This window comes from Petaurus breviceps, unplaced genomic scaffold, assembly GCF_028583685.1.
Source record: "Petaurus breviceps papuanus isolate PSGF00001 unplaced genomic scaffold, PetGlider_PUasm1.0 174, whole genome shotgun sequence".
Taxonomy (NCBI): Eukaryota; Metazoa; Chordata; class Mammalia; order Diprotodontia; family Petauridae; genus Petaurus; species Petaurus breviceps.
The window spans coordinates 76301029-76326472 of record NW_027185761.1 but is presented as its reverse complement, the minus strand read 5'-3'; the positions used below and the strand labels follow the sequence as shown (position 1 = coordinate 76326472).

The 25444-nt window shown below is 56.1% G+C and overlaps 2 protein-coding genes across 6 annotated transcripts in view; one reads left to right on the top strand and one right to left on the bottom strand.

The window, feature by feature from the left end:
- IPPK (inositol-pentakisphosphate 2-kinase) overlaps positions 1-19822 on the top strand; it is a 42406-nt gene extending 22584 nt beyond the window's left edge. For both annotated transcript variants that reach the window (XM_069084438.1, XM_069084439.1), the window contains exons 7-13: positions 3071-3129; positions 8317-8389; positions 12917-13196; positions 14904-15054; positions 16091-16193; positions 17393-17472; positions 18014-19822. In XM_069084438.1, coding sequence (XP_068940539.1) covers positions 3071-3129; positions 8317-8389; positions 12917-13196; positions 14904-15054; positions 16091-16193; positions 17393-17472; positions 18014-18212 — 945 coding nt within the window. In that variant the 3' untranslated portion in view covers positions 18213-19822. The remainder of the gene's footprint in view (positions 1-3070; positions 3130-8316; positions 8390-12916; positions 13197-14903; positions 15055-16090; positions 16194-17392; positions 17473-18013) is intronic.
- CENPP (centromere protein P) overlaps positions 19648-25444 on the bottom strand; it is a 181748-nt gene continuing 175951 nt past the window's right edge. The window contains exons 6-9 of one of the 4 annotated variants that reach the window (XR_011167615.1): positions 22941-23038; positions 20786-20865; positions 20363-20454; positions 19922-19968 (exon numbers count right to left, since the gene is read on the bottom strand). Coding sequence is in view for 3 of the 4 variants with exons in the window: in XM_069084440.1 (XP_068940541.1) it covers positions 19844-19968; positions 20363-20454; positions 20786-20865 (297 nt within the window). In the remaining variant the exon portion in view is untranslated. Of the gene's footprint in view, positions 19969-20362; positions 20455-20785; positions 20866-22940; positions 23039-25444 lie in introns of all 4 variants that reach the window. The other 3 variants (XM_069084440.1, XM_069084442.1, XM_069084441.1) reach the window with 3 other exon arrangements.

Sequence of the window (25444 nt, the reverse complement as noted above, 5' to 3'; positions counted from 1 at the left end):
GAGCCCAAGGGCACTCGGGGGCGACAGTGGGAGACTTCTTTATAGACACGGTCAGGCTGGCACCAACCTGAATTGAAGGGAAAGCTGGTCAGCCAGACCGCGGCGGTCTGGGGAGGGCAGCGAAGGCCCGGAGGGAGAAGACTGAAGCCTGATGGGCTAGTCTGGAATAGAAGGGGCACCATTTTTTCTGACATGGGCCCAGGGGCTCACCTGATGGGTGCCAGACTTAGTGTGGGCACCCAGGCCGCACAGCCCCCTGCAGATGTGAACTCGAGGCCCTGCCTGGCCCAGACCCTGTCCTTAAATGTGTTCCTGGCTTTACTGTTAATTACTAAAAGGCATTTGATTTGGAAGACCAAAGTGCCAGAGTAAAATCACTGAAAGGTGTAACAGCTTAAATCAAGAAGCTGGGTGCTCCCAGAATGGAGGCGAGATCCAGCCCCAGGCCTGTGTGCCTGGTGTGAGGAGGATGTTATGCTGATAGCGCCTCCTGGGAGAGCTGGGTCATCCCTCAGCCTCCTGGGAAGGAGGGCCCAGTGAGTGGGCATTGAGATGGACCCTCACAGGACACTGCCTCACATCCTCTGGCCTCCAGTTGACAGGAGGAAGAGAGTGGGTTGGGCTGCTTTTGGGAAGTCGAAAAGCACCTTTAATGACCCCCCAGCTCACCTTGAAGGCAAAAGCGTGTCTGTGGAATGCTGACTTTCCGTCAGCTTTGGGCTGATTCAGATGATTCACTGAGGGTGTGCCAAAGAGACGCCCATGGCGGGCATGAGGAGGGCAGCTGGGCCCAGGGCGAGGGATACCAAGGGACTGGGCCCGGGGCCAGACTGGCAGCATTGTAGTGTCAGCAGCAGCCTGGGGGGCGGGCCCCATCTGCGGGGGCACAGAACGAGGGGAGCAGTCAGCTTCAGTACAAACCATCTCCTGCCTCTGCTGCCCCTTTAAAATGAGATGAGGCTGTTATGAGTCAGAAGCAGGCCCCAGATTGCCCGGCTCTCAGTATACCCATCCCAGCAGCTTTGTAGATGGGCTTCCTGTCCTTTCTCTGCCATCCCAGGGGGGTCTAGCCAAGACCTGAGGGTGCAGAAGTGGGGCCAGCTGGTCGGCTCTGCTTTTTTTTTTTTGGAGGGCAATTGGGGTGAAATGACTTGCCCAAAGTTACATGGCTAGTTAAGTGTGTCAGGTGTCTGAGGCCGGATTTGAACTCAAGTCCTCCTGATTCCAGGGCCAGTGCTCTATTCACTGTACCACCTAGCTACCCTGCAGAGCTGTGGTCCCTGGGGCCTCCTCCTGCCTGTCTGACCTGCCTTCTCTGTGGAAGGTTTTGAGGACAGCTGGCTGCTTGCTCTGTCTCTTCCCAGCTGTCTCTCCCCCTCTCCTCCCTGTGCAGAAGCTCTTCTCTCACTGGGCATCTCTGTCCTTGCCTCTGTCTGTGCCCATTTGACTCCCTTTGCCCACACTGAGGTGGTCTCTCTCACCAGCTTCGTCCTTTCCTGGAATGCACTGACCAGGCCTGTCCCCGCCGGTGAGATGGGCTGTACCCCCAAGTTTCTAAGTGTGTAAGAATTGAGGGACAGAGTCGGGGCTGGAGGATGAAGGGCAGAGGAACCCAGGCCTCATGCCAGGCTCTGGGACCTGGAAGTGGCCGGCAGCCATCCTTCTGCTCCCCTTCCCTAGCTAGGCCTCTTTTTTTCCCCAAACCTGCCCTATGGAGACTTCTCTTCCATACCTCATTAGCTGATTTTCACATTCTGACCCGTCTCGACTCCTTTCTGTCTTCCTCCGCAGGCTCCCGTAGGTGTCACTAATGACAGCACCCACTGGACTTGGGGCAGCATATACTGAGTAAGGGGGGATGGGACATGGTGAGACCTGCACTTGAGGAAAATCCCATTTGTAGCCATGTGGATCCTGGATGAGAATGGGGAGATAGCCGAGGCTGGCTGGCCAGCCGCTTAGAGGCCATGGCTGTGGTCCGGGTCAGTTAGCCCATCCACAAGCAGCTGGGAAGTATTTACTGGTGCCAGTCACCCGACACAGTTCTTGTCCTCAGGGAGCGAGGTGAGGGGATGTGTTCAGAGGCGCCCAGTGTCAGCACCCGCCAGGAAGGGGAAAGGCCTTCGGGGCCGCCCACCCTCTTTCTCCAGTAGAATTTGACCTGGGTCCTTCCTCAAGTGTAGCCAGAGCACAGCTGATGAACAGCCTGGAAAAGAACTGGGAAGGCAGGGATTGGACGGAGAGCCAGCCCTCTGCCCAAGACGTGCCCAGACTGAGCAGTTCCAGAGTCCTGAGCATGGCTGTGGGTGAGAGCAGGTCAAGGCTAGGAGGTGGGCTGGTTTGCAAAATGCTTTATAAAGATGATCTCATTTGATCGTCCAACAACCTTGTTATGAACCCCATTTGACAGAGAGGAGACTGAGGCAGACAGGGCTTAAGTGACTTGCCCAGGGTCACAGAGCCTGAGGCTGAATTTGAACAGATCCTGGGAATTGAACCCTGAGAAGTTATGGATGTTTCACAGGGCTGTTGGCTGCTGTTGGCAAGCAGGACCCTTTATGCCATACTGTGTCGATATTTACTCGCTCAGGTGTGCCAGAAACACTTTGTGCTTAAAGAGATATCTCGGCATCCCCTCTGATGTCCCTGACATCATACTGGTAAGGGGGAGGAGCCCAGAAAGACAGGCTCTTACAGTGCCACTGCTGCTCAGTCCCAAAACCCGGCACAACGGTCACGTGGCCTGGCTGGGTCCCTTCCCGGAAAGAAGGGGACGGCTCTTGGATGAAAGGTTGAGTGCTGGCCTTCATCACTTCCCTAAGAAGGGCCCAAGGAGCTTCTCCCTGGAGTCTGCATCGGCCTTAATAAGAACACTTCTTACAATTCCTAGAGGAATTGGAAAGAAGGTTTCAAACATGTTTCTGCCATACTAGAGGAGAGCCTTCAGAGCCGGACAGTGCATGTCCTGGGGTGGGGACGCTCAGGAGTCTGCACTACTGATCATTAGTAAGTTAATTATTTAAACATTGGTCATTGCTAGTTAATTAATGATTGCAATTTTCTTTAACAGGTCGCAACTGGCAAATGGAAACAGATCAGTAAATACTGTCCCCTAGACCTCTTCTCAGGGTAAGAACCTTCTCTGGCCCCAGCTGCTGCCTAGGCCATGGCGGGGGTGAGGTGGGGGGTGGGGGTGGTGCCTCCTCGCCAGCTGCTGTTGATTTTTCCCAGTTTGTTCCATCAGTTGAGGAGGTGTTGCTTTGGGATCATAAACAGTGACGACGGACCCTTTGCCCTTGTGCTTTCTTGTGAGCGCCAGCTTGGGGAGTCTCACAGCAGCTCCATGAGCTCCTTGCCACAGCTCTTAGCACCATTTTGCAGAGGCCACCTTGTCGGTGTCTTGGGAAGATTTCTGCCTGGGACTTACTTATGCCTTTTCCTTTGTCCCTGGCATTTTTCTGATCCCTCCATGAGCTGACGGTCTTATCCCAAAGCTCAGGAGACTGTGAGCAGGACCTGGGTGAAGGAACTGGTTATGGCCAGAGAAGGCGGATTCAAAGGGGACAGCACAGGCAGAGGCCTGAAGGCAGGCAGTGAGACCAGCACAGTCAAAGACACGGGGCTGGTTTGGAGCATCGGTGATGACCAGGCAGCCCCATGCTGGCCCTCTTGTCTGGGCGGGGGGCCTTCCAAGGGGCCATGCAGGAACCGTGGAAGCAGCTCTGATTGAGGAAGCATGCCTTTCTGAAGGACAGAGGATTGAGACCTCACCCCCTGCTCGTAGCCATGTGGCTCTCACTTGTTTGGGCTTCATCAGCCGCATGTGTCCCATCGAGGGAGGCCTGGGGCTGCACAGTCCCTCACTCCTGATTCTGTTCCCTGGGGTTTGAGTTGTCCTCGGGCTGGTTAGTCATCAGTCTGTATACTTCCCTTTGCTGATACTGTTGCTGCCCAAAGACCCCCATGGAGAGCCCTCCCTGATGCACATATTTCTTCATATGGGCCTCCCCAGGTCTCTTGAAAGCATCCCTCCATCACTCCTTCCGACACAGGTGCTCTGTGCAGCGCAGGGCCTCATGCAGTTGGCCATTCTCCAGGGTGTGGGTGTCCCCTCAGTGTCCAGTTCTTTGCGTCACAGAAAGGGCTGCTGTAGATGCTTTTTTCCTCCTCTGATCTCTTTGGGCCTTAGCAGCGGCATTGCTGGGTTTAAGGTTGAGCACAGTGTGGTCACCATTTGGGACGTTGCTTTCCAGAATATAGCCTGCATTTCTTCATATCAAACACAGTTCTTTCGGGAGAAATCCTTTACCAGAATGGGAGGCCGATGTCCACAGAATCCTCTGATCTCCTAGTCTAGTAACTCGGCTGGAAGAAGTGAGGACGCCTGCCTGGCGTGCCCTGCCCTTGATGAGGCCGTGTCAGACTCCCTGTGATCCCCTTCTTTTCTGAAAGCACCTGACACCCGTCTCCCGTGCTGAGCACCTGCCGTGGAGAAGGCCCTTCGCCAGGGCTGGAGGATGCCCACAGGCCAGGCAGCCCCTGCCTTGGAGCAGCCCCCGTGCCAGAGACATGAGAAATCAGGAGGGGAAAGGGCTTCCAGAGGAGCGTGCACCCGGCAGGGGACCACCGAAGGGTTAGACTGTCTGGGCTTGGGCACTGTTTGTACAAGTGGTCACACGTGGGAGGAGAGCACTGAGTTTGGGTAACAGTGAGTGGCCTGGTCTCGCTGAGGCCAAGTCCACAGAAGTCAGCGATACGGCATCAAGCTGCAGGGGCGCTAGGAGCTGGACCGTGGAAGACCTTCAAGACTCATCTGAGTAGCAGGGTGGAAGGCAGAGGCATCTGAGCTGGGAATGGTGGGGTGGGCTAGGGAGCTGCCTGGAGATGGGGTAAAGGAGACAAGGAGGCTTGGCAACTGGGGAACATGCTAGAAATGGGGAGGTTTCAAGGGCGTTGGAAACATTTTGGGGGAAAGTTACCAAATTTTGTTTTAGACGTGGTGAGCCCGATGGCGTGTGTTTAGAGCCGGTGCAGGACCCATGAGGACTGATGAAATGTCCAGTGAAGGGAACAGAAGAATGGGGGAAGGGAAGCCCTGAGCCTCGACGGGTGGAATCCACAGAATGTTCGGGTGCTTGGGGGAGAACCAAACCTGAGCATTGTCAGGGAGCTGGTGAGAGGATCCAGGAGGAGGAAATGGCAGAGTAGCATCCGGCCTGATGTTCACGGGAGAGAGCATCACATGGTTGTCGTGGGCCGGGAAGTGTGAGGGGGGAGAGGCAACAGAGCCAGGAAACAGGGAGAGATTGGAGAAGGTTCATTTGTAGGTGACTAGTCAGGATTGCAGGCTGGGGAGCGGGGGGTGGCCTTGGTAATAAAAGCCACCCGAATAGAGGGGGTGAAGAGGCATGCGGTAGGTGGAAGTAGACTGGAAAGGCCGGAGGGGTGGGTGAGCACAGGCTCTGAAGGCTGGACAGAGCATTTTGTACTTGCTCCTGGGGCTTATGGAGTGAGGGTGACGTAGTCAGACCTGTACTTTGGTGGCAGAATGGAAGCTGGACTGGCATGGGGAGAGACTATTGTGGAACAGGAGGGGGCATGTGAGAGGGTCAGGGAGGTAGTCACTGGGCCTTGGCAGCTGAGAGAGGGTAGTATCAGTGATGACCCCGAGGTGCCCTCCGCGGGCATGGGAAGGTGGAGGCTGCCAAGGCTCTTCCCTGGCTAATCCCTGCATTAGCCGTTCTTGCTCAAGCTTTCTTAGGTGGAAGTTCCTGGTCTTCTTGAAGTCCACCCTCTGTCCCTGACTCTGATTCAAACCTGTTGTGTCTCCTTTTAAAATCCGAGGATACTTGGGGACTCCCTCTGAACTTTGTGGATCTCTCCAGAAGGCCCTTCTTCCCACGTGCCATCAGAGGATGGCTCCTCCGAGCCTTCCCGCTTCCCTGAGGGGTTTTGTCTGCCTCGTCGGGGCTGGAATGCTTTGAAATCTGGTGTCCAGTCACTTTAGAGGGTCCGGCGTGTCTGTGGCCCAGTGTTGGAAGCTCAGCAACATAGGTGAACATTTCTTCATAGAAAGAACAGAAAGAAGATTAGACAGGACACCAAGTCTGTTACCTACAGCTTGGTTTTTGTTTTAAGAACAGATTAAAAATGGGTTTTGTTCTTCTCAAGAAGAGGAAGGAAGGAGAGAATTTGGAACTGAACATGGATGGTGGGCTGTTGTCCTTTGTTCTGAAGAGATTGAGGTGACATCCCTGTGTCCAGGTCAGAGTCCAGTGCGTCCACCTGTGGCCGATCAGAGCAGGACGAGCTTGGAAGGCTCTGCCCCGGGCCAGGCACAAGCAGTCCACATCTCGCAGAGCATAGCGCCCTCACTGATGCGGGCGTGCTGTGCTGTGTGGCCCTGTGCCAGTGTCTTCCAGGTCTCACCATCAGTTCCACAGATCTTCAGAGCGACCTTGAGAGTGTCCTTGCATCACTTCTCTTGACCTCTGTTTGAGCGCCTTCCTTGGGGGAGTTCTCTGTAAAACAGTCTTTTTGGCATCCGGACATTGTGCCAGCCTGTCGGAGCTGTGCTCTCTGCAGCAGAGTCTGAATGCTCGGCAGTTCAGAGGGACAAAGGCCCTCAGCGTCTGGTACCTCTCCTGGGCGGTCTTCAGAATCCCCCCAAGACCCTTTGAATGGACGCGATCCGTTTACTGGCCTGGAGCTGGTTGACCGTCCAGGTTTCAAGAGCAGACAGCAGTGAGGTCAGCACCACAGCTCTGCAGTTGGGTAGAGTGTGTTCTGGGGGCACCAGCCCCCCTCTGCTGTGAGGGCTCAGGCCCCTCATCCACCCAGCTCTCACCTGGGGCTCCAAGAAGCTGGAGCTTGGGCAGCATCTGGGCTAACCCAGGCTGAGGGTGGCCATGGGGTCTCAGACCCATTGGTGAGTTAGGGGGGTGCCTTCCCAAGCACATGAAGACTTCCCTTGGAGGGATGGGCAGAGGAGAGCAGTGTGTTCCAACAGCCACAAAGGCGGCTGAAGCAGGCGCTGTGAGCGCTGAGAGCTGGGTTAGACATTGCAGATGCCACCCCTGGCCATCACCAGTCGTCTGGACTGCCCTGCCACTGGACTGGGATGACTGGAGGGGACAGTGAGGCTGACGACTTTGTGCAATTCTTCCTCACTTAATCCAGTTTAGGCACGAATCGGATCACCCACAGCATCTGACCAGTATACCTATCTCAGAGTCCTGTGGCAGCAGGTGCAGATACACTGGGAGCTGTAGTCACAACCCTGCACACAGGCCACCCAGACCACAGGGTCGTCTTCTCACTGGAAGCAGCCGTGGGATTCGGCAGCCCCAGGAGGGTCCGAGCTGCCTTTTAAGGACCACTTTGCTCACCTCCTGGTGTGAGGAAGGGGCTAGAAAAGGGGCCCTAAAAATGGTCTGCTTCTCCAACCCTGACCTGATTAACCGCACATGGGGGACGTACCCCATGGTTGAAAGAAGCAGAACATACAAAAGCATCTCCAAAGGCGACTTCCCTCAGCATCGGCACAGGGATTGTGCACACACTTCCGGACCCCAGGAGATCCAGGAGCCCTGAAAGACCAACGGCTCTTGTGAGAGGACTCGGCAGGTGTCGCCTCCAAATGGCAGCATGAGGCCAGTGAAGGAGGGATCCGCGTTCTTCTGGAGCGGCCTCAGCGAAGGGGGAGTGCGTGAAGCTGGCGCAGATTTCACAATCCCATCGAATCCAGGACCTGAAAATAAAATTGAATGAAGAGTTTTTTCAGATAACATTACTTGAACTCCAGTGTTCCCACACGCTGTGCTTCTGCTTCATGTTTTCACTCCTTCTTTTCTCTGCCTTGTCTCCTTTTAGTTAACCCTCTCACCCTCCTCCCCCCAAAGTCCTTCCTTATAGTCAAGCCAGCAAGTTCCCACCTGGGGCCCACTCCACAGCCCCAGCCCCTCCCCTCCATGCAGAGCAAGGGGTGGGCCTCAGCACCAGCCTGGCTCCTGGTGACTTGTCCTTCCTGCCAGGATGTTAGTGGCCATCCGCCTGTTCTCCTGGTCCTGCTTGCTTTCCTCTGTGGCCACCCACACAAGCCCTCCCGGCTTTCTCTGCGTCTGTCCCTTCACTCATTTCCTACGGTACAAAAGCCACCTTTCCAGGGAACTGGTCCCGAGCTGGACTCCTCTGTAGGGGGCAGCCCAGACCAAGGTAAAATAGTACAGCTCGTTCTGCTGAATGCTTGGGACACTGAGTGGATTCCTGATCAACCGGAGCTGCTTTTAGAACCTCTCCCATTTTACCCCCTTTCAGAAACAAACAGAGAATGCACTTTGCCTTGAAAAGTTTGTTACAAGAAGCACAGAACAACCTAAAGATATTTAAGGTAAGATTATTTCTCTTGGGGTGGTTTTTCATGGTGGGGGCTGATACTTCAAAAAGGCCCTAGGATTAGGGACACTGAGTCTCTGAAAATCCTTATGTAAGTCAAATTCCGTTCAAACACAGCCCCAGAATGCCTTGGATGCTTTGAGTATTGTTCCCTCCCTCCGTCACTCCCTAGCTCCTTCGCTTCCTCCATCACACAGGTAGCATGCTTTGTCAGTCTTGGAGAATCATGGCTGGCCATTGCATTGATCAGAGTTGTTTTTCTTTGGAAGCTTGTGCTTATTGTCTAGGCGTCTCTCCTGGTTCTGCTAACTTCATTCTTCTTCCCCGGCTTCTCTGAAACCATCCTGTTTGCTATTTCTTACATAATCACAATATTTCTTCATGTTCATATGCCGTGGTTTGTTGAGATAGCCCCCACTTGGTGGGTGCCCCCTGAATTCCCAGTTCTTTGATGTTACAAAAACAGCTGCTATAAATGCTCTTGTAGACATGGGTCACTTTGCCCTTCGTGTGATCTCCATGGGCTTTATGTGGCTCCAAACTGCTTTACAGAACGGTCGGATTAACTCACAGACCCACCAGCAGGTGCATTAGGTGCCTGTTTCTTGGCAACCCCCCAACAAGCTTCATTTTCCTTTTTTCTCATCTTTGCCGATCTGATGCACTGGCATTAAGCTGGAATCTGCATCTTTCTGATCTTCCGTGATCGTGATTGGGATCATGTTCCCCATGGCTGCTTGGACTTTGTCCTTTGAGCACCACTGACCATCAGTCTGATCTTGGGAATGGCCCTTGTTCTAACAAGTTGGGATTGATTCCTTCCATGTCTTGGGTATGAGTGTTTGTGCAGCACACTTGGATTTTGTGGAATCACAGGTGCCCATTTAATCATGTGATCCTTACTCTCTTGTGTGGGTTTGTGTATCAGCAAGCACCCCAGCATCCCCGGGGTGGCTGCCAACACAGGTTCTTAGACCTGCTTTTCTAAAGGAAAGCAACTCAAAATGGGTTTACAAGCTTACTTTAATCAATCAAACATATGTCGTTTACCTACTTCAGGGGAAAACGTTAGCACCCGGAACTTCAGAGTATACAGACAGAAGTTACAAGAAGAGAAACAGGTCAAGCAGACAGGCTTCCAAACTGTCCAACCATTCCATCCATACCAAATCACAGTTACCAGAGAGGGAAGCATCAACATCTGGGTTTTCAAAGCCAGGGGGCTCTCAAGACTGCCCAGAGTCTCATCTGGTCAAGTCACACACTTCTCACAGTGAGTCCCAAAGCAAAGCCTCACATCAGGGCTTATAGAGCCTTCTCCTGGCTCAGAGAATGTAACCACCCTCTTGACCCACTGCCCACAGGCTCCATGTGGCCACATTCAGCCTGTTAGGGGGCAGAGAAGACCTTTAATTTGCCTTTCCATTACATTCTGGAAGGTGGCTCCCTTTCTCACCTCTTCTTAGCTAGCCTCCATTTGGCGCTTATCTTGTTAGTGTGAGATGCTGGGCAAGATCTGATTTCGGCTGCATTGCTTTCCTGTTTTCTCAGAAAGTTTGTCAGAGAGTGAGCGCTTGGCCTTCTTTGCAAGGCTCTCAAGCTCAGCACATGCCCTGCTTTGGCATTTGTTTGCTTCTCTAATTTGTGTATCTAATTCCTTCTACTGATTATCCTTTTTAACCAGTACCCAATGGTTGTGATGATTAGTGCTTTATAGTGGAGTTCAAAATGTGCTACTAGTAGCATCTATTTTCCAAGTTTTAGAAAATTTCCCTTGAGATCCTTGACCATATGGATCTCCAGATGAATTTTGTTATCATTTTTTCTAGTTCCATAAAATAATGCTTTGGCAGTTTGATTGTTATGGCACTGAACGAGAAAATTAACTGGGAGTAGTATTGTCATCTTTGTTATGTTGACATGGCCCGCCCATGAGCAATGCATCCTCGTGCTGTTTTTAAGGTTTGTGTTTCTGTAGAGTGCTTTGTAGCTGTGCGTCTTGGTAGACAGACTTCCAAGTACTGTATGGGGTCTCTTGGTCCCATATTTTTATTTTTGGTCTTTATTAATTTGTTTACTTTTAGTTCACAAGATTCATTACCACAACTCCTTGAGTTTCAGATTTTCTCTCCCTCCCCCCCTCCTCCCCATGGTGGCATACAATCAAGCATAGTGGATTGTATCAGATGGAATGAACAATGGGAAAGAGGAAACAAAACCAAACAGGAGAAGGAAAAAGATCAGGTAGTTTGCTTCAATCTGGATACAAACTCAGTTCTTTCTCTGGATGCACACATTTCTCTCCATCATGAGTCTTTTGGGATTGACTTATATCCCTGCATTGCTGAGAAGAGTCCAGTCTATCAAAGCTGGTCATCACACATACGTTGTGTCTGTAATTGTGTACAAATTTCTCCTGGTTCTGCTCTTCTCACTCAGCATCAGTTCATATAAGCCTCTCCAGGTAAATATGAAGTCCATCTGCTCCTCGTTTCTTACAGTACAATAATATTCCATTACATTCATATACCACAATTTTTTTAGCCATTCCCCAGTTGATGGGCACCCCCTTTCCACTACTTTTCCACCACAAAAAGAGCTGCTATAAACATTTTTGTACATAAGGGTCTTCCTCCCACTTCTATGATCTCTTTGGGATATAACCCCAGAAGTGGTATTGCTGGGTCAAAGGATATGAAATTATTTATGGCTCTTTGGGCATAATTCCAGATTTCTCTCCAGAATGGTTGAATCAGTTCACAACTCCACCAACAATGCATTAGTGTTCCAATTTGCCCACATCCTCTCCAGCATTTGTCATTTTCCTGTTTTGTCATCTTAGCCAATCTGATTGGTGAGATGTGGTACCTCAGAGTTGTTTGGATTTGCATTTCTCTAATCAATAGTGATTTAGAGCATTTTTTCATATGCTTATAAATATCTTTGATTTCTTCCTCTGAAAACTGCCTTTTCGGTCCCATATTTTGGATGGAATTTTTTTCTTTCTGTCTCTCCCTGCTGGATTTTGTTGGTAATGTAAAAAAAATGCTGAGGCCTTAGGTGGACTTATTTTGTATCCTACAACTCGAATGATGGCTTTAGTCCGTCTTCCATCGACTCTTTGGCCATCAGGATATTTAGAGGGATTTTGTTTGCTCTCTGCCTCTTTATTTCCCTGCTTCCCTTTCTACCTCGGCTGATCATGGGCCTCGGTATTACCCCCAATCTTCCAGGAAGGGGCACAACTCTGATTGGGAGGAAGCTCTTCTTAGCTCCCACCAAAAACTTGGCTCCTGGGAATGGACCAGGTGAAGGGGGCTGGGGAGAGCATAGTGTGAGGATGGGAGCCTCGGCCTTAGGTCAGAGATGGGGGCAAATTGGATTCAGGGACCTTCCCCTCTCTTCCCTCTGCCTGCCTTTTTCTCTCTCCTCTCCTCTCTCTCCTTTTTCCCTGCCTCCCTTCTCTCACATATACATGAAAACTAGAAAACAGCAATTAGCTATTTAAAGAAATTTATGCTTGTTCTTATTTTTTCTTTTTATAAAAATACACCTCTGTTCTCCCCCACCCCCCATCCCCATTGAAAAAGAAAGACAAGGCAGAATCGTCCTCAGGGGTCTGCCTTGTGAAGCAGATTCCTCGTGTGGAGTCACCGTAGCCAGCATTCATGTGGGGCTTGGTGTGTGCTGGGGGCTAAGGGTCTTCTGGCTTCATCTCCTTTGGTCCTCTCAACAACGCTGGGACGTGGCTTTTGGGATCGTCCCCATTTTATAGATGGGGACACTGAGGCAGACAGAGGCTGGAGTCACCCTGAAGCGAGATCTGAGCTCGACTTCCCGCCTGCAGCTAGGCCCGAGCAGCCCCGGGGAAAGCATGCTCCGTCATTGCTTGATCAGAGTTCTCGGGTCTCTCGGAATTGTTGTATTGCTGCTGCGGCTGCTTCTAAGTCACTCTCTTGGAGTGTCCCCATCATCATTTCCTTTAGCACAGCAGTCTTCCATCACACCACTCACCTTGATGGTTGGCCACCCCTCAGTTTCCGTGTATCTGTGCATGCGGTCCATTTCCTCCTTTTGTGCTGTCTCTGGGTCACAGGGCTGTGCTCACTCTGAGGAGACCAAGTGACCTTGGGGTGCAGCTCCACACTGTTTCCCAGAATGGCTGGATCAGTGTGCAGCTCCACCAACAATGCACCAGTTTGGCTGTTTTCTCTCATCTTTCTCTGTTGTCACCTTTGGATTTCATCCTTTGAAATGTCCCGTTCAGATGCTTTGGGAAAATTAGCCAACTGAGGACACTAGTGATCTCTGAGCCAGAAGACCCAGGTTCTAGTCCTGTCTCAGCCCTCTGCACTCATCTTCCTCAATCTGTAAAACGGGATCAGTCATGTCTGCTTTGCCTGAAGCCAGCAGAGGCCAATAGTGTGCAGAGGGTGAAGGTCATTCCCAGTTGCAGGCGGGAGGAGAGGGGCCCCACCCCTCGCTCGGAGGCGCCGCCCACTGCACCTTCTGTTTCTCGCAGAACGGCGAGCTCATCTACGGCTGCAGGGACCAGCGGGACTCGGCCGCCGACTGGAATGAGCTGGCGGGCCACCTGAAGCCCTTCTTTTACCCCTCCAACGGGCTGGTCAGCGGGCCTCACTGCACCAGGACAGTCATCAAGGAGCTCATTCATGTGATCACGCTGACCTTGCTGAGCAGCACGGACAAGTGCCGGGCCGGGGACCTGAAGGTGGTTCCCGCCTTGCAGGGGAGGAGCTGCTGCGAGGCCAGTCCCTTCAGCAAAGAGCTGCTGAGGAACGGTAAGGCTCCTGCTCTTCCCGTGGTGCCCTGTGGCACCTTGTCTGCGCTCAGCCTCCCCACGGGTTGGCTGCCGCCCCATCGTGCTTTGCATCCAGGGGATCGGTTTCCCTCCATTTGGACCTCTCCCTGTCCACTGGCTCTGTCTGACACCTGGGCCGCAGCCCCACCTCAGCTGCAGTCCAGGAGGGGGGTGGGATAATCCCTGCTCCCTCTCCACTGCTCCTGTGAGGTTCAGGCTGCCCATGGTCACCAGCCAGTGGGAGCGGAGCGTGCAGACCCCGGGTCTTGCCCCTTTCTCCTTCACTGAGCTCAGTGTGACCTACAGCTTGTCTCCCCCCAGCAGCAGCCTCATCCTGGGGCTTCTCCCTCCAGTGCCCTAACCACTCACCTCCACCCCACCCAGCCACACCTGGGCTGGCCACACCCTTGGCTTTGCCTTCTCCTCCAGCCCATTTTACCAATAAGGAACAGAGGCAAACAGGCTAAGTGACTTGCCCAGGGTCACACATTTAGTAAGTGTCTGGGGCTGGATTTGAACTCAGGAAGATGAGCCTTCCTGATGGCTCCAGCCCTGCCCCTCTGGCTGACCGCTTCCACCTTCCCATACAGAGCCCTGCCCTTCTCACCTTTGCCTCTCATCCCTGGACCCCTTGATTCTCTCTCAGGCCATCTCCCCTGCACTGACCACTCTGCTCCCTTCTCTTGAGACACCCGCCCTCCTGCTTTGTCCCACCACCATCCTGATGGGTCAGCTCCCGATGCATGTGACGCAGCCTGCACTGGGCCCTTGCTGCTGCCTGGCAGTCCTACTCTGTCCCCTTCCCCCACTGAGACCCTGCCTCCTCTTTCATGGAGGGGAAAGGGAACATGCACTTACCTAGTGCCCACTGTTTGCCGGGCACAGGCCCGCCAAGTGCAGTCATTATCTCTGCTCCTTGCAGCCACGTTGGGAGGGAGTGCTGTGTTCAGCCTTGGTCTTTACAGATGAGGAGACTGAGGCAGGCAGTGCTTAGGCCCCTTGCCTGGGGTCTCACAACTGGTGTCTGTCTGGACTTGAACTCAGGGCTTCCTGACTCCAGGCCCAGAGTACAGCCCTGCACCACAGAGCTGTCTCAGAGGACTTAGGGAGAAGGAAGGAGGAGGATGGCTGCCCGTCCTGCCTCTGTGGATGGTGCCTTTCCAGACACTTTGGCAGAGCCAGACCACTAGGGCCTGGCAGGCCAGGGTGACTGGAGTCTGTCCTCGTCTCTGCACTGGGCGCGTGCCTGGCCCATGGCAGGCGGGTAATACATGCTCGTTGCCTTGGCCCGAGGGAAGCTTCCCCCGCCCGTCCTCGCATCGGCCAGCATCACTTAACAGAGTGTGGCTGGTCTAGGAAGAAAACCTTTCTCTGTGGAGACAGTGTGGCCCATGGGTCAGCGCCTGCTGAGGGCCAAGGCCTGCGGTGCCGCTCGGGGTGCAGATGCCCAAGAGGAGCTTCATTTACCCTCTCAGGGGAGGGTGCACCAGCCAGTGGGGGAGCTAGGGAGGGGCTGCCGGGCCCTGCTTGACGCACACTGTGGGCAAGGAGGAAGGGGAGCGCCAGCCTCGGCTGCGGCTGCCCACGCAGGGTACCGGCCACGTGTAGGAAGGGCAGTGGGCAGTGCCTTCCTTGGCCGCAGCTAGCTGGTCATTTCTGGGCCTTTCTCATGTCCTATTGCTTGCAGGGAAAAGCCACGCGGAGGCCTCGGGGCTGCCCAGGGGCTGCCTTCTCTACAAGACGCTGCAGGCCCAGATGCTGGACCTCCTCGACATTGAGGGCCTGTACCCGCTCTACCGCCGTGTTGAGCGCCACCTGCAGGAGTTTCCCGAGGAGAGGTAGGGCTTGTGGGCACCAAGGGGCCCGGCCCGGCCACCTCCCTGTGTCCACTGCACGCACTTGGCTGGTTCTGTCTCTCTCCCTTCTCCAGTCCTGACCCGACCACAAAACAGGGGGCAGCTCGGTGGGCTGTCCAGGCGCAGGGTGGGCCTGCAGCCCCGGGTTGACCTCTGGCCAGCCTTGCTGCCTGCTTCTGGCCTGTGGCCTGCTGCTCCTTTGCCCTTTGGCCACACGAGGGCGCCCTTGCCCCAGCTTTGGCTACTGCCCAGCTGTTGTCCTTGGTGCCAGGGCCCCCTTGGGGTGGTGGGGGCATCGCAGGGACCCAGGCTGGAACTGATCCTGCCTCTCCATGTCCTGCTGACCCCCTGCACCCCCAGCCCCTTAGGGTTCTGTGCTCCCTCCTCCCTCCACTGTCCTGTCTGTCCCTCTGGGGCTGCCCCCAGGCACCCAGCCTGCAGGCACTGTCTCCTCCCTGGGCACTGTCCACGGCCCTCCTTCCTGTCTGCACCTGCCCTGGCTCCTCCTTTCTGTGTCTAGCCCCACCACACACCTTGTCCTCTACATTCCCTCTCCTTCCCCAGCCAGCATCTCTTCCCCTCCCTCCAGCCAGGACAGGCCTTCATCCTTCCACACTGGACCCAGATTCATTTTCCTCATTCTTTGTTTGGCTCATTAAGTCACGGCATCATAGGTCAGAGCTGGAGGGGCCCCTATTTTACAGATGAGAAAGTCAAGGGGCTTCCCCTGAGGGTCAGCCCACTAATAAGTGTCCGCAGCTGAATTCTAGCCCCGGTTGGTCTTCCTGACTCCCAGTCTAGGGCCATTTCCTCTGCCAAGCTGCCACTCTGGCTCTGGCATTCAGGGCCTCCCCCAGCCAATTCCCAGGAAGCCCAAGCCTTCCTCTAGGGGAGGGGGCTGGGCTGGAAAGGGGGGAGGGCGTGTTTTCAGCATTGCTTCCTCCCCCCCCCCCCCCCCCCAACCTGGATGACCGCCTTGGTGGGCGGCCTGAGCCCACCTGCTCCTCCTCTTCCTCAGGGACCTGCTCCAGATCGATGGGCCTTACAATGAAGCCTTCTACCAGAAGCTCCGGGACCTCTCCACAGAAGATGACGGGACCCTGGCCTATGCACTGACCAAGGTAATGGCTCCCTCGAGTGACCGCCGACCTAGCCAAGACTGGCGCTCCGGGCTCCCCCTGCCCCCAGCCTGCCTCCTCAGGCCTCATCTCCCTGAATCCAGTCCCAGACCCTTAGGGCCCAAGGTACAGGTCCTCAGCTGTGACTGGGACTCACCTGCCTCCCAGAGGGGAGGCTTAGCCTGGCCCCCGGTACACAGTAGGCTCTTTGTCAGTGCTCACTGGCTTCTTTCCTGCCTCCCCTCTTCATGGGAAGATGACCCTTTTCTTTTAGGCATTTGCGAGGGCACAGGGTGGCTACGGCATAGGGCCAGGTCTCTCCCTTAAGGAAAAAGGCCCAGATGGCTGCAGTGGACCCCGAGGCCCTTCTGGAAGCCGTCAGGGCTGAAGAAGGGTCATGGCAAAGCTTGCTCACTGCCGGCCACTGGAAAACAGGCCAAAGTGGCTCCTGGCCACGCCCCGGGCCACACTGTGGCTCCCGGCCCCCAGCGCTCTGGGGCTGCTTGTTGAAGTGCGTCCCCCCAGGGAGTGACCAGCACCAAGCCCAGGACACCCTTTGGGGGCAGCCAAGGTCCAGTGGTTTGGTTCTGTCCTGCTTAGGGGGCCCAGCAAGACGCTAGCATGTCTGAGGAGCTGAGCTTGGGCGACTGCAGTGGGCATGGGGGCCTGAGGCACTTAGGTCCTTAGGGTGGGCCGGGCTGGGGTCTCAGGAGAAGGCCTTTGTCACTGGGCAAGCCCCTGAGAAGTGGAGCTGGGGCAGGTGGGAGAGCGGCCGGGCAGTAGAGACAAGAGAGCCCCTCTGAGGCCTCGATGTTGCATCTGGGGGCAGCTGTGTGCATTCTGGGTGAGAGGCTCTCTGGAGTTTGGGGGCAAGAGGACCCCGATTTGGTGGCAGCCAGCAGGGCAGGCACACAGGTGGGCATCATCTCCTGGGAAGCCGATGCCATTTCCTTCCTGCTTCCTCCTCCAAGCCCAGGGACGTATCTGTTCCATGGAGAAGGTGCCAGCCTGTGGCTGCCCGTGGCACACTGGTTGTCATGCTCCAGTGTTTGTGGCCACAGACCCGGAATTCCTCCGTTTTTGAGGAGCTGTGGGGACATTCTGTCCTTTGGGGTGTGGCCAGTGTCTGCCCGCTCAGGCTGGCTGTGAGATGCTGCCTGCAGCCTGCGTCTGCCACTCACCCCATCCTGCCTGTTGCCCAGGTCCAGCAATACCGAGTGGCCATGACTGCCAAGGACTGCTCCATCATGATTGCCCTGTCCCCTTGTCTGCAGGATGAGTGGTGAGGCTCTTGGGGGGTCTGAGGGGCAGGGGGAGGAAAGGGGACTTCCCCAGGTTGTTGGTCAGTCTTCTGCCCAGGACGGCTGCCTGTCTCGCAGGGTCCTCCTGGTGCTAGCAGCCATTGAACCAACAGACGGGGACACGGGAACACTGGCCCTGGGACTCAGATCAGGCCAGGACCAAGTAAACTGAGGGCCTGTCTACCATAGAGACAGCCTGCTTGAGCCCAGCCTCCCAGTCTGGATGGGGGTCCCCCTGTTTCTTGGGGGAAGTGTGCCAGCCCCCAGGTCAGTGGTGTCAGGAGGGAGCCTGTGGGGGTCATGCCCAAGTTTTAGCCTTTCGGCTCATCCCTCTTCTCTGGGGGTGTGGCTCTTGTGGCTTTGCCCCTGAGGAAGGGGGTGATCTTGGACAAGCCTCGAGCCTCCACGGGCCTTAGTTCTCAGGCCTTGAATGGGGCCACTGAGGAGCAGACTGGCTGTGCTTCTCAGTCCTGGCTGGGAGCGGCTTCTGACCGAGCTGAAACCTGCCATCTGTGTCCACAGCTCTGACCAGCGCCCCGTCATCCCTTCCTCGAGGGCCCGATTCACCTTCTCCGTCTCCGTCCTTGACCTGGACCTCAAGCCGTACGAAAGCATACCCCATCAGCACAGGCTAGATGGCAAGATCGTCAGCTACTACCTGAAGAACGCGCCCCCCAAGAAGGAGCCGGACGACTGCACCCTGGTTCTGCACAAGGTGTAGCGGCCGGCCGGGGCGGGGCCAGGCACTCTGGCGGGTCAGGGAACTCTGCAGCTGTGAATGGTTTTGCTCTGACCACAGTGGAAGAGGGATGGCCTTTCGGAGATGAAGAACGGGAGCCCTTGGGATGCATGGTCTGTGGGTGTAAGGGGAGGGTGAGGCCTAGGCTCCCCACTGTGGGGCTGCAGTGGGGGATCCCTGGTGAGAGGGTGCAAATTTCCCACAGCCACCCCCCAGAAGTGCCCTTGTGTCCGCCCTGCCCACGCATCCCAGGGCCCGGAGGCCGCCACGGGTCTCTGGCGGGCTTGGGTGCCCAGGAGGTTGTGGCTGATTTCCCACATGCTGCTATTGAGAGTTATGGCTGAGATGGTGAAGCTGGGCGGGGGGCCCAGATGCAGCTGTTTTCAGAGGGAGTGAGGCCTGAGCCCCTTTCCCTGGAGGCGAGTCTGTAGTTGTGCCTGGGGCCCCTTGTCCTGCCTGCTGTGCCTGAGGCTGTGAGAAGGGCCCCTCGCACCCACCTCTGTGTGCTGAGCTCGGCGTCCCCCTCCTCCCTGACGGTCTGAACCCTCTTCAGGGGAGACCTGTCATTAAGAGCCTCGTGCGGATGCTGCACCCTGAGCGATGTGAATCTGGACCCAGCCCTGTGCCCCTTGTGGTCTGCCTGTGGCCCAGATGCTCCCATGAGGGAGGTCTCTCCCCTCAGGCTGGCAGCCATCCCTAAGGGATTTTATGTAGGTTCAGAAGTTACCCACCTTTGGAGAGCAGAGTGTGGGGTGGTGAGGCTCTATGGTCAGCTTCCTGGGGAAGGATGGCATAGGCGCAGCCTTTCTCCAGCCTTGGCCCTGGGCCTGACTCCCTCCTGCCAAGCCCCTCCCTGTGCAGACAGGGCTTGGCCCAGGACAGCCTGGCATTCTCTTCAGGTGGGAAAGTCAGGATTGAGATCAGCCCTTGCCCAGGCGGTCCCTCCCATAGCGCATGTGTGCACACACGCACACACACTCTCACCCCATCATCAGTCATCACAGCACTTTGAGATGGCGACAGTGTGAGGGCCCACGAGGGGCAGGAGACTGAGGCCCAACGGCCAGCTCTGCCGCTGCCACCCCCCCCCCCCCCCGCCATCGCAATGGCCTGTGGTAACTGCTCCCTTCGGGTGAGGAGGCGGGCTGGGCACACGTGGGCCATGGTGGTAACTGACCCAGCCCTCGCCGGCCTCCTTGGGCGAGAAGGGAGGGTCGCGGGAACATCCTGCCCCTGGGGGCTGGTTCTGTGGTGGTGAGAGGCCCGGTCAGCGCCCTCCCCAGCCCCCCGGGTTCAGATGATGTTAGCCTCACTTCGTGTCAGGATCCCCAGGTTCAGATGATGTTAGGGACACACCACCACTCCGCGTGCCGCTGCGGCCGCTCAGCTTCTTGAAGCACACTAGCAGGCCCATCACTTTTATTTAAATGGCTCTATTTATTTTCCCGTCATGATTTCTCTCACGTGCCATACATGTACAAAGCATAGAGGAGGGTTTGGTTTATAAACGGAAAATCGCAAATGTTCTCTTCAGTGTAAGGGTCAGCTCCCAAAGAGCAGATTCCCGAGTAAAGAACCTTCCGACACAGCCAGTCCGGCCCGAGCCCTGGTCTTCATTCTTCCATGCGCAGCAGCTCAACGAGGCTCCCGAGGGCAGCCTCGATGCCCAGCAGCCCCAGGAGGGTCCTGAAGCAGCGGGGGGCACGCGCCACCACCTCCTTCTTGTCCAGGGTCAGGGCTTTAGGGGGAGAGCAGAACAGCACCAAGAGCTTTCAGCCAGGGCCACAGGGTCACAGGGCCACAGCATGGAGGCGGCTCGAGGCAGGACCGTGGCCAGGGAGGAGGGGCTGGGGACAGCAAAAAAGCAGAGGGTGCCCTGCTCATGGCTACTTGTTCTGAGGAGAACTGGGGGGCACCTGGGCCCAGACTTGGGGGCCACGTTTGTAAAATGAAGCCTCAGTGTTTCAGGAACACAGGCCACGAATTTACTGGACCCTGGAACTGGCCCTTCCTGGCTGCGTTGGGCCCATAGTGGGGAGAGGCAGGAGTCACACTAAGGGAGTGTCCACACCCATCTTGGGGTGCAGCCTTCCTGGGAGGGACCAGGGCAGAGGGAGGCTCCAGAGCCCTACCTTGCTCTGGGATTTTTGTTAAAAGGTCCAGCTCGGGGGTCACCTTCCCTTCTTCATCTAGGTGCACCCTCCACACGACCACAAGCTCGAATCTGCAGGGGGTAGAGTTAGGAGCTTGTGAATGGCCTGGCTGGGAGGCATGAGCCTCTGCCCCTGCTCACCAGGGGAGGGGGCTGTCACCCATGTGGGCGCCCCAAAGCAGTGCAGATGGAGGGTGTGGGAGGGAGGAGGGGCTCAGGTGCCAGAGGCCAGCACCCCGCAAGCAGGGGGATGAGGGCCTGGGCTAAGGAGTGACTGCCAGGAGAAGGGAGGGCACAGGGTCAGCCACGCAGGGAAGGAGGGATGGGTGAGGTGACTTTGGGCCTACGGTCCTCGCCAGCAATGGGATGGCCGCGTGTGAGAGCGCTACTGCCATGGACTCACCCAGGCACGCGGGGACTCTGCAGCACCATCACCTCTGCTGCAGGGCCTCCTGGGAGCTGCACCATGGTGGGATGTTTCTCCTGCATAGGAAAAGAGAAAACTGGTTCCCACATGACTCTCCATCCTGAGACCCCCTCCCCCCCCTTAGCCCCTACAGTCCCCTGGCTCAGCTCCACGGCCAACGGCCAGACCCCTGAGCCATGAGGGGCCCCAGCCTTCCGCCACTGACTGATGCATGAGACAGCCTCAGAGGGTGTGGCTCAGTATTTTGGGTTGGCTTTTCTCTGTCACAGTGGGAGACCCTGGCCTTTTCAGGTCCTCACTGAGTGAGATAAAGCCCACTTAGGGAATAGGCCTCTTTAAGAAGCGAGTCAAGGGATGGCCCCTTTCATTAGAAAAAAAAAGAAGGGAGAGGCGGAGAGGAGCTGGGAGGGAGAGCCCCTCAGGGTAGCTGTTCCAAAGAGAAACAGGTACCAGTCACATTCAGAGTAAGGCAGGAGGGCCCCAAACAGCTGGGAAGTGGAAGGAGGGAAGGGATCCAGCCAGTGAACCCCAAGCTAAGTGGCAGCTTCTGGCCATCAGAATTGGCCTTCCTTGGGAGAGGACAGGCCGAGGCGCCCGGCTGGCTGGGTCCAGCTCACTCAGGAGCTCACAGGCTGGACCACAGCAGGTCCCTACCCAGGCTCCACTGAAGGTCACTGGTACAGGAACAGCCACCCTGAGGGTCTCTCCCTCCCAGCTGGGTTTTTTTCTTTACTGATTAAAGGGGCTATCCCTTGACTCACTTTCTTAAAATTTGTTGTTTTGGCTGGCTTCTTACTGAGGCCCCCAGGCGAGCCAGGCAGCTCCCCTTCCCTTCCTGAGGGCTGGGGCCTGTCAGGGTTTCCATTCCCTCTGGATGTGCCAGACCAGATGCCTTGTGGCCGGGCTGAGCCGGCCTTCAGCTTCCCCACCAGCAAAGCCAAATGAAGGAGAAGCTGCTGCTGGTTTGTAAAATGGAAAGTCTTGGTTGACTTCTCAACCTCAAGACCTTCCCGACAAACAGAGCGGCTGGAGAAGGGCCAGGGAAGCCCGGCGCCTCTCGCGGTGTCCGGGCCGCAGCAACTGCCAGCCTCAGCACTTTCCAAGCTTTGCTTCATATGCAGCATATGGAACAGATTAAGGACGGTCTGGAGGTCTGCACGGAGGGAGGAGTGGGGGCTCCCTGGCCTGAGGACCAGGGTCCCGGGTTGTGGCCAGGCTAGGCCCTGGCAGGGACTGGGAGGCACAGTGGCCCGAGGATGACCATGACACGGGGCTGGCGAGGCCAGAGTGGGCAGAGCCGGGGGCAGGCTCTGGTGAACCAGACATTCCTGGACTGGGTAGCTCGCGCAGAGAAGCTCTGTGGACAACAGCCGCAGCCCCTCCCCTGCCTTGTGGGTGACCCACAGAAGGTGGGCCTGCTGGGGGCTCCTCGCATCACAGCCGATACCACATAGTTTGGTCCCAGGGCCTGGGGAACTAGGAAGCCGTTCTCACTCCTGCCTGGCCCTACGCGCCCCCGCTGCTGGGGCCTCACCCCTACCTTGACCTTCCATGTCTATGTACACGTTTGTCAGTGTGTCTGTGAGGTCCCTGAGGTCAGGGCCTGTCTTGCCTGGCACATAACAGATGCTTGGCCAGCTGAGCTCAGAGGCACTGAGCCCAGGCTGTGTTAGAGCCGGGGTTCCCGCTAGACTGGGCCCTTCACCTTTCTCTGTCTGGCCCCGGGGGTATTTCCTTCCATCAAACCTAGGGACCTCTTCCTTCTCAGAATCAGGTTTTTTTAATGCAAAAAATAAAATCCATAGGATTGCCTGGGAAACCAATTATCCTGAAATCAGATGAAGTGCGAGAGGCCAGGTCAAGTCCCCCTGCCTGGGACCCCCGGCCCAGGGCACTTGCCCAGGCTCTCGGTGCCCCCACGTGCTCAGGAGCCCAGCTGTGGCTCCCCCAGGGCAGAGAAGAAGTCAGTGGAGGTGGGACAAAGGGTTTCCTGATGAAGGTGGTTAGAACTCCCGAAGCCCGGCATCTGGGGGCCTTTGGCCAAGGACAGATAGCCCGGGCAGGCCCCACGGCTGTCATCGGGGCTCTACAGTAATGAATGCATGTCTGTGCCGACATTATAATGACTAACCATGGGCCACTGTCAGGGCTGGATCTGGGCTGAGTCTCCTTCCAGGGAAGGCTCTGGGGCAGGGCAGCCGGAGGGACGCTTTTCCAGGACTCTGGGACCTGGGGGCATAAAGGGCATGTCTGAGAGATGCAGGAGCAAAGAGGGTGGGTGGCCGGAGGCTGGACATGCAGACAGAGGAAGGGATGAGCCCTAAACCCATCTATCAGGAGAGCTGATGGAAGCCAGGCAGACCCCAGGCTGTGTCTGAGGGCCCGGGGCCAGGCCGGACCATTACTGTGTCCAGAAGACCAAGCACGTGCCCTGCCCCCCTTGGATCGCTTCACAGGGGGCATCTGGCATTCCTTGTGTTCTCCTTCCAAGCTGACGGGCCGAGCCAGGTTCAGGGCCGTGCCTACGTCTTCAGCTGCCCGCCACATGTACAATGTTTGCACAGAATTAACAACTGATCCCCTCCTGACTCAGGCCTTGGACTTAGAGATGGGTCCCAGTGGGGTCAGCTTGGTGCATGCCCTGAAGCCCCCAGAGACTGTGCCTGGTGCCCAGCGTATAGCAGCTGCTTCCTTGCTGCTCCCCCTGGGTTTGCCCTTCTCCCTCCCTGTGCCTTCCTCCAGTTGTCCCACCCCGTGTCTCTCTCCTCTGGCAGGGCGTGTGTGCCCTTCGGGGCAGGGCCTCCTTTGCCTTCTCAGGACTTAGCCTGGGCCCTGCACACAGTAAGAGCTTAATAAAGGCTTGCTGGCTAGGCCTGACAATACCACAGAATGGCAAGACCATGGGCCATTCCCGTCCTTGACAAGCAAAGAGCGTCCTAAGTGCCTCCTGGGATCCAGGCCCTAGGACAAAGATCGGGATGATCCCTTGGCAGCTTCCATACAAGTGGGAGGAACCCGGAATCCCAGTATCTGAGAAATGAAAGGGTCCCAGCCGCCATCTGGTCCAACCTAACCCACCAACAGAAGCGCATGAAAGCACCCCCAGGCTCTGCCCGTGGCCACCCCGGCCCCATGCTTGGCACAGCCTCAGGAGCCCAGAGATGGAGACTTGGGCTCTCTGCCTGACTCAAGGCACAGACGAGTGGACGTCCCTCCCTGCTAGAAGTCCAGCGGCTCAGGACACCCTGACTGGCCCTTGTGGATGTCCTCATGCTTTGCAGGGGAGAGGAGCCAACAAGAATTTAGTCTAGGGCTGCTTCTGGCTAAGGAGGAGAAACTGATACTTGGGGCAGGGATGATGGGAGAATGATGGAGGGGAAGGGAGCCCTTCCTGCAGGTGGACCTACCCCCCGGATGTGGGGGACAGTGACTTCAAGGGGGTGGGAGGAGTGGGAGGCAGGAGCCCACAAACTGCCACTGTGCCAGATAAGCTGACCCAGGAAGGACTGGGAGTTCTCCAGGATGAACTCCTGAAGTCACCAAGGGAGACGCTTCCAATGAGGAGGAGAAATGGGAGCTGTCTGGAGAGGCTGATGGGGATGCCCCAGTAGCGTTTGTAGAGTGCCCTATGGTTCGTCAAACCCTTTATGCATGCCACGTGGGGGAGGGGATGCTCGACCAAGGAGGTGAGTCCCCCTCCTCGGAGGTCTCCAGGCAGTGGCTGACCACCACTTGTGGGCTGTGATAAGGGAGGGTCTGAGACCCCTTTTAACTGTCTAAGAAAACCTCCATGGATTAGGGTCTAGTCTCACTGAACAGAGAAGGGAACTGAGGCTCACTAGTGTTATGGGGTTGATCAGTAAGTATCCAAGGGAGGATTTGAACCCAGGCCATCCTTCCATGCACACAGAAACCACTTTTCACATCATGCTTCAGGCAAAGGATTTCCGCACCACCCATTTAAAGTTTCCCTTGTGAACAGCCAGAACTGAGAATAATTTGTCCACTAGCAACACTGTACAAATGGAGAACTTCCACAGCCTTCAGACTCTTCCTGACTCAACATCCGGCCATGGACCCAGGGACAGAGGCCTCGTCATGGCCTCAGGGGCCAAGGATGAGTTCAGGAACCTCTGGGGTATGACCCCACCACACCACAGCCTCCTTTCCCATGGCCACTGAGAGCCCAGAGGCAGAGACCCGGAGGGAGAAGGGTGGGAGGCCAGAGGGTGTAGAGCCCAGAAGGGCAGGGGTGGCCTCAGGGTGGGAAAGATGGAGGATGGTTTTATCTGGGATCTAGCAGGGAGAGGAAGCCACAGGAGCCTTCTGGTCTCTGCCCTCATATATACGTCACTGAAGATAGAAACGGAAGGAAATCGGTCTAGTGGACATGGATTTGCATGAAGTATCACCTATAACAGTCTGATCTCCGCCATCCAGGCCCCACCGCGGCACATTTGGCCAATCAGCGGAGGCCCTGCTCCCTACGTGCACACTGGCCGAAAGGGATCCAGGCAGAGAAGCGGTGGGGAGCTGTCAAGGCTCCCCTCCCTCTTAGCCAAGCCAAGGCAGAATCACTGCAGGAGGTGCTGCCAAAAATGTTAAAACACTCAAGGATGACAAGCCAGAACCTTG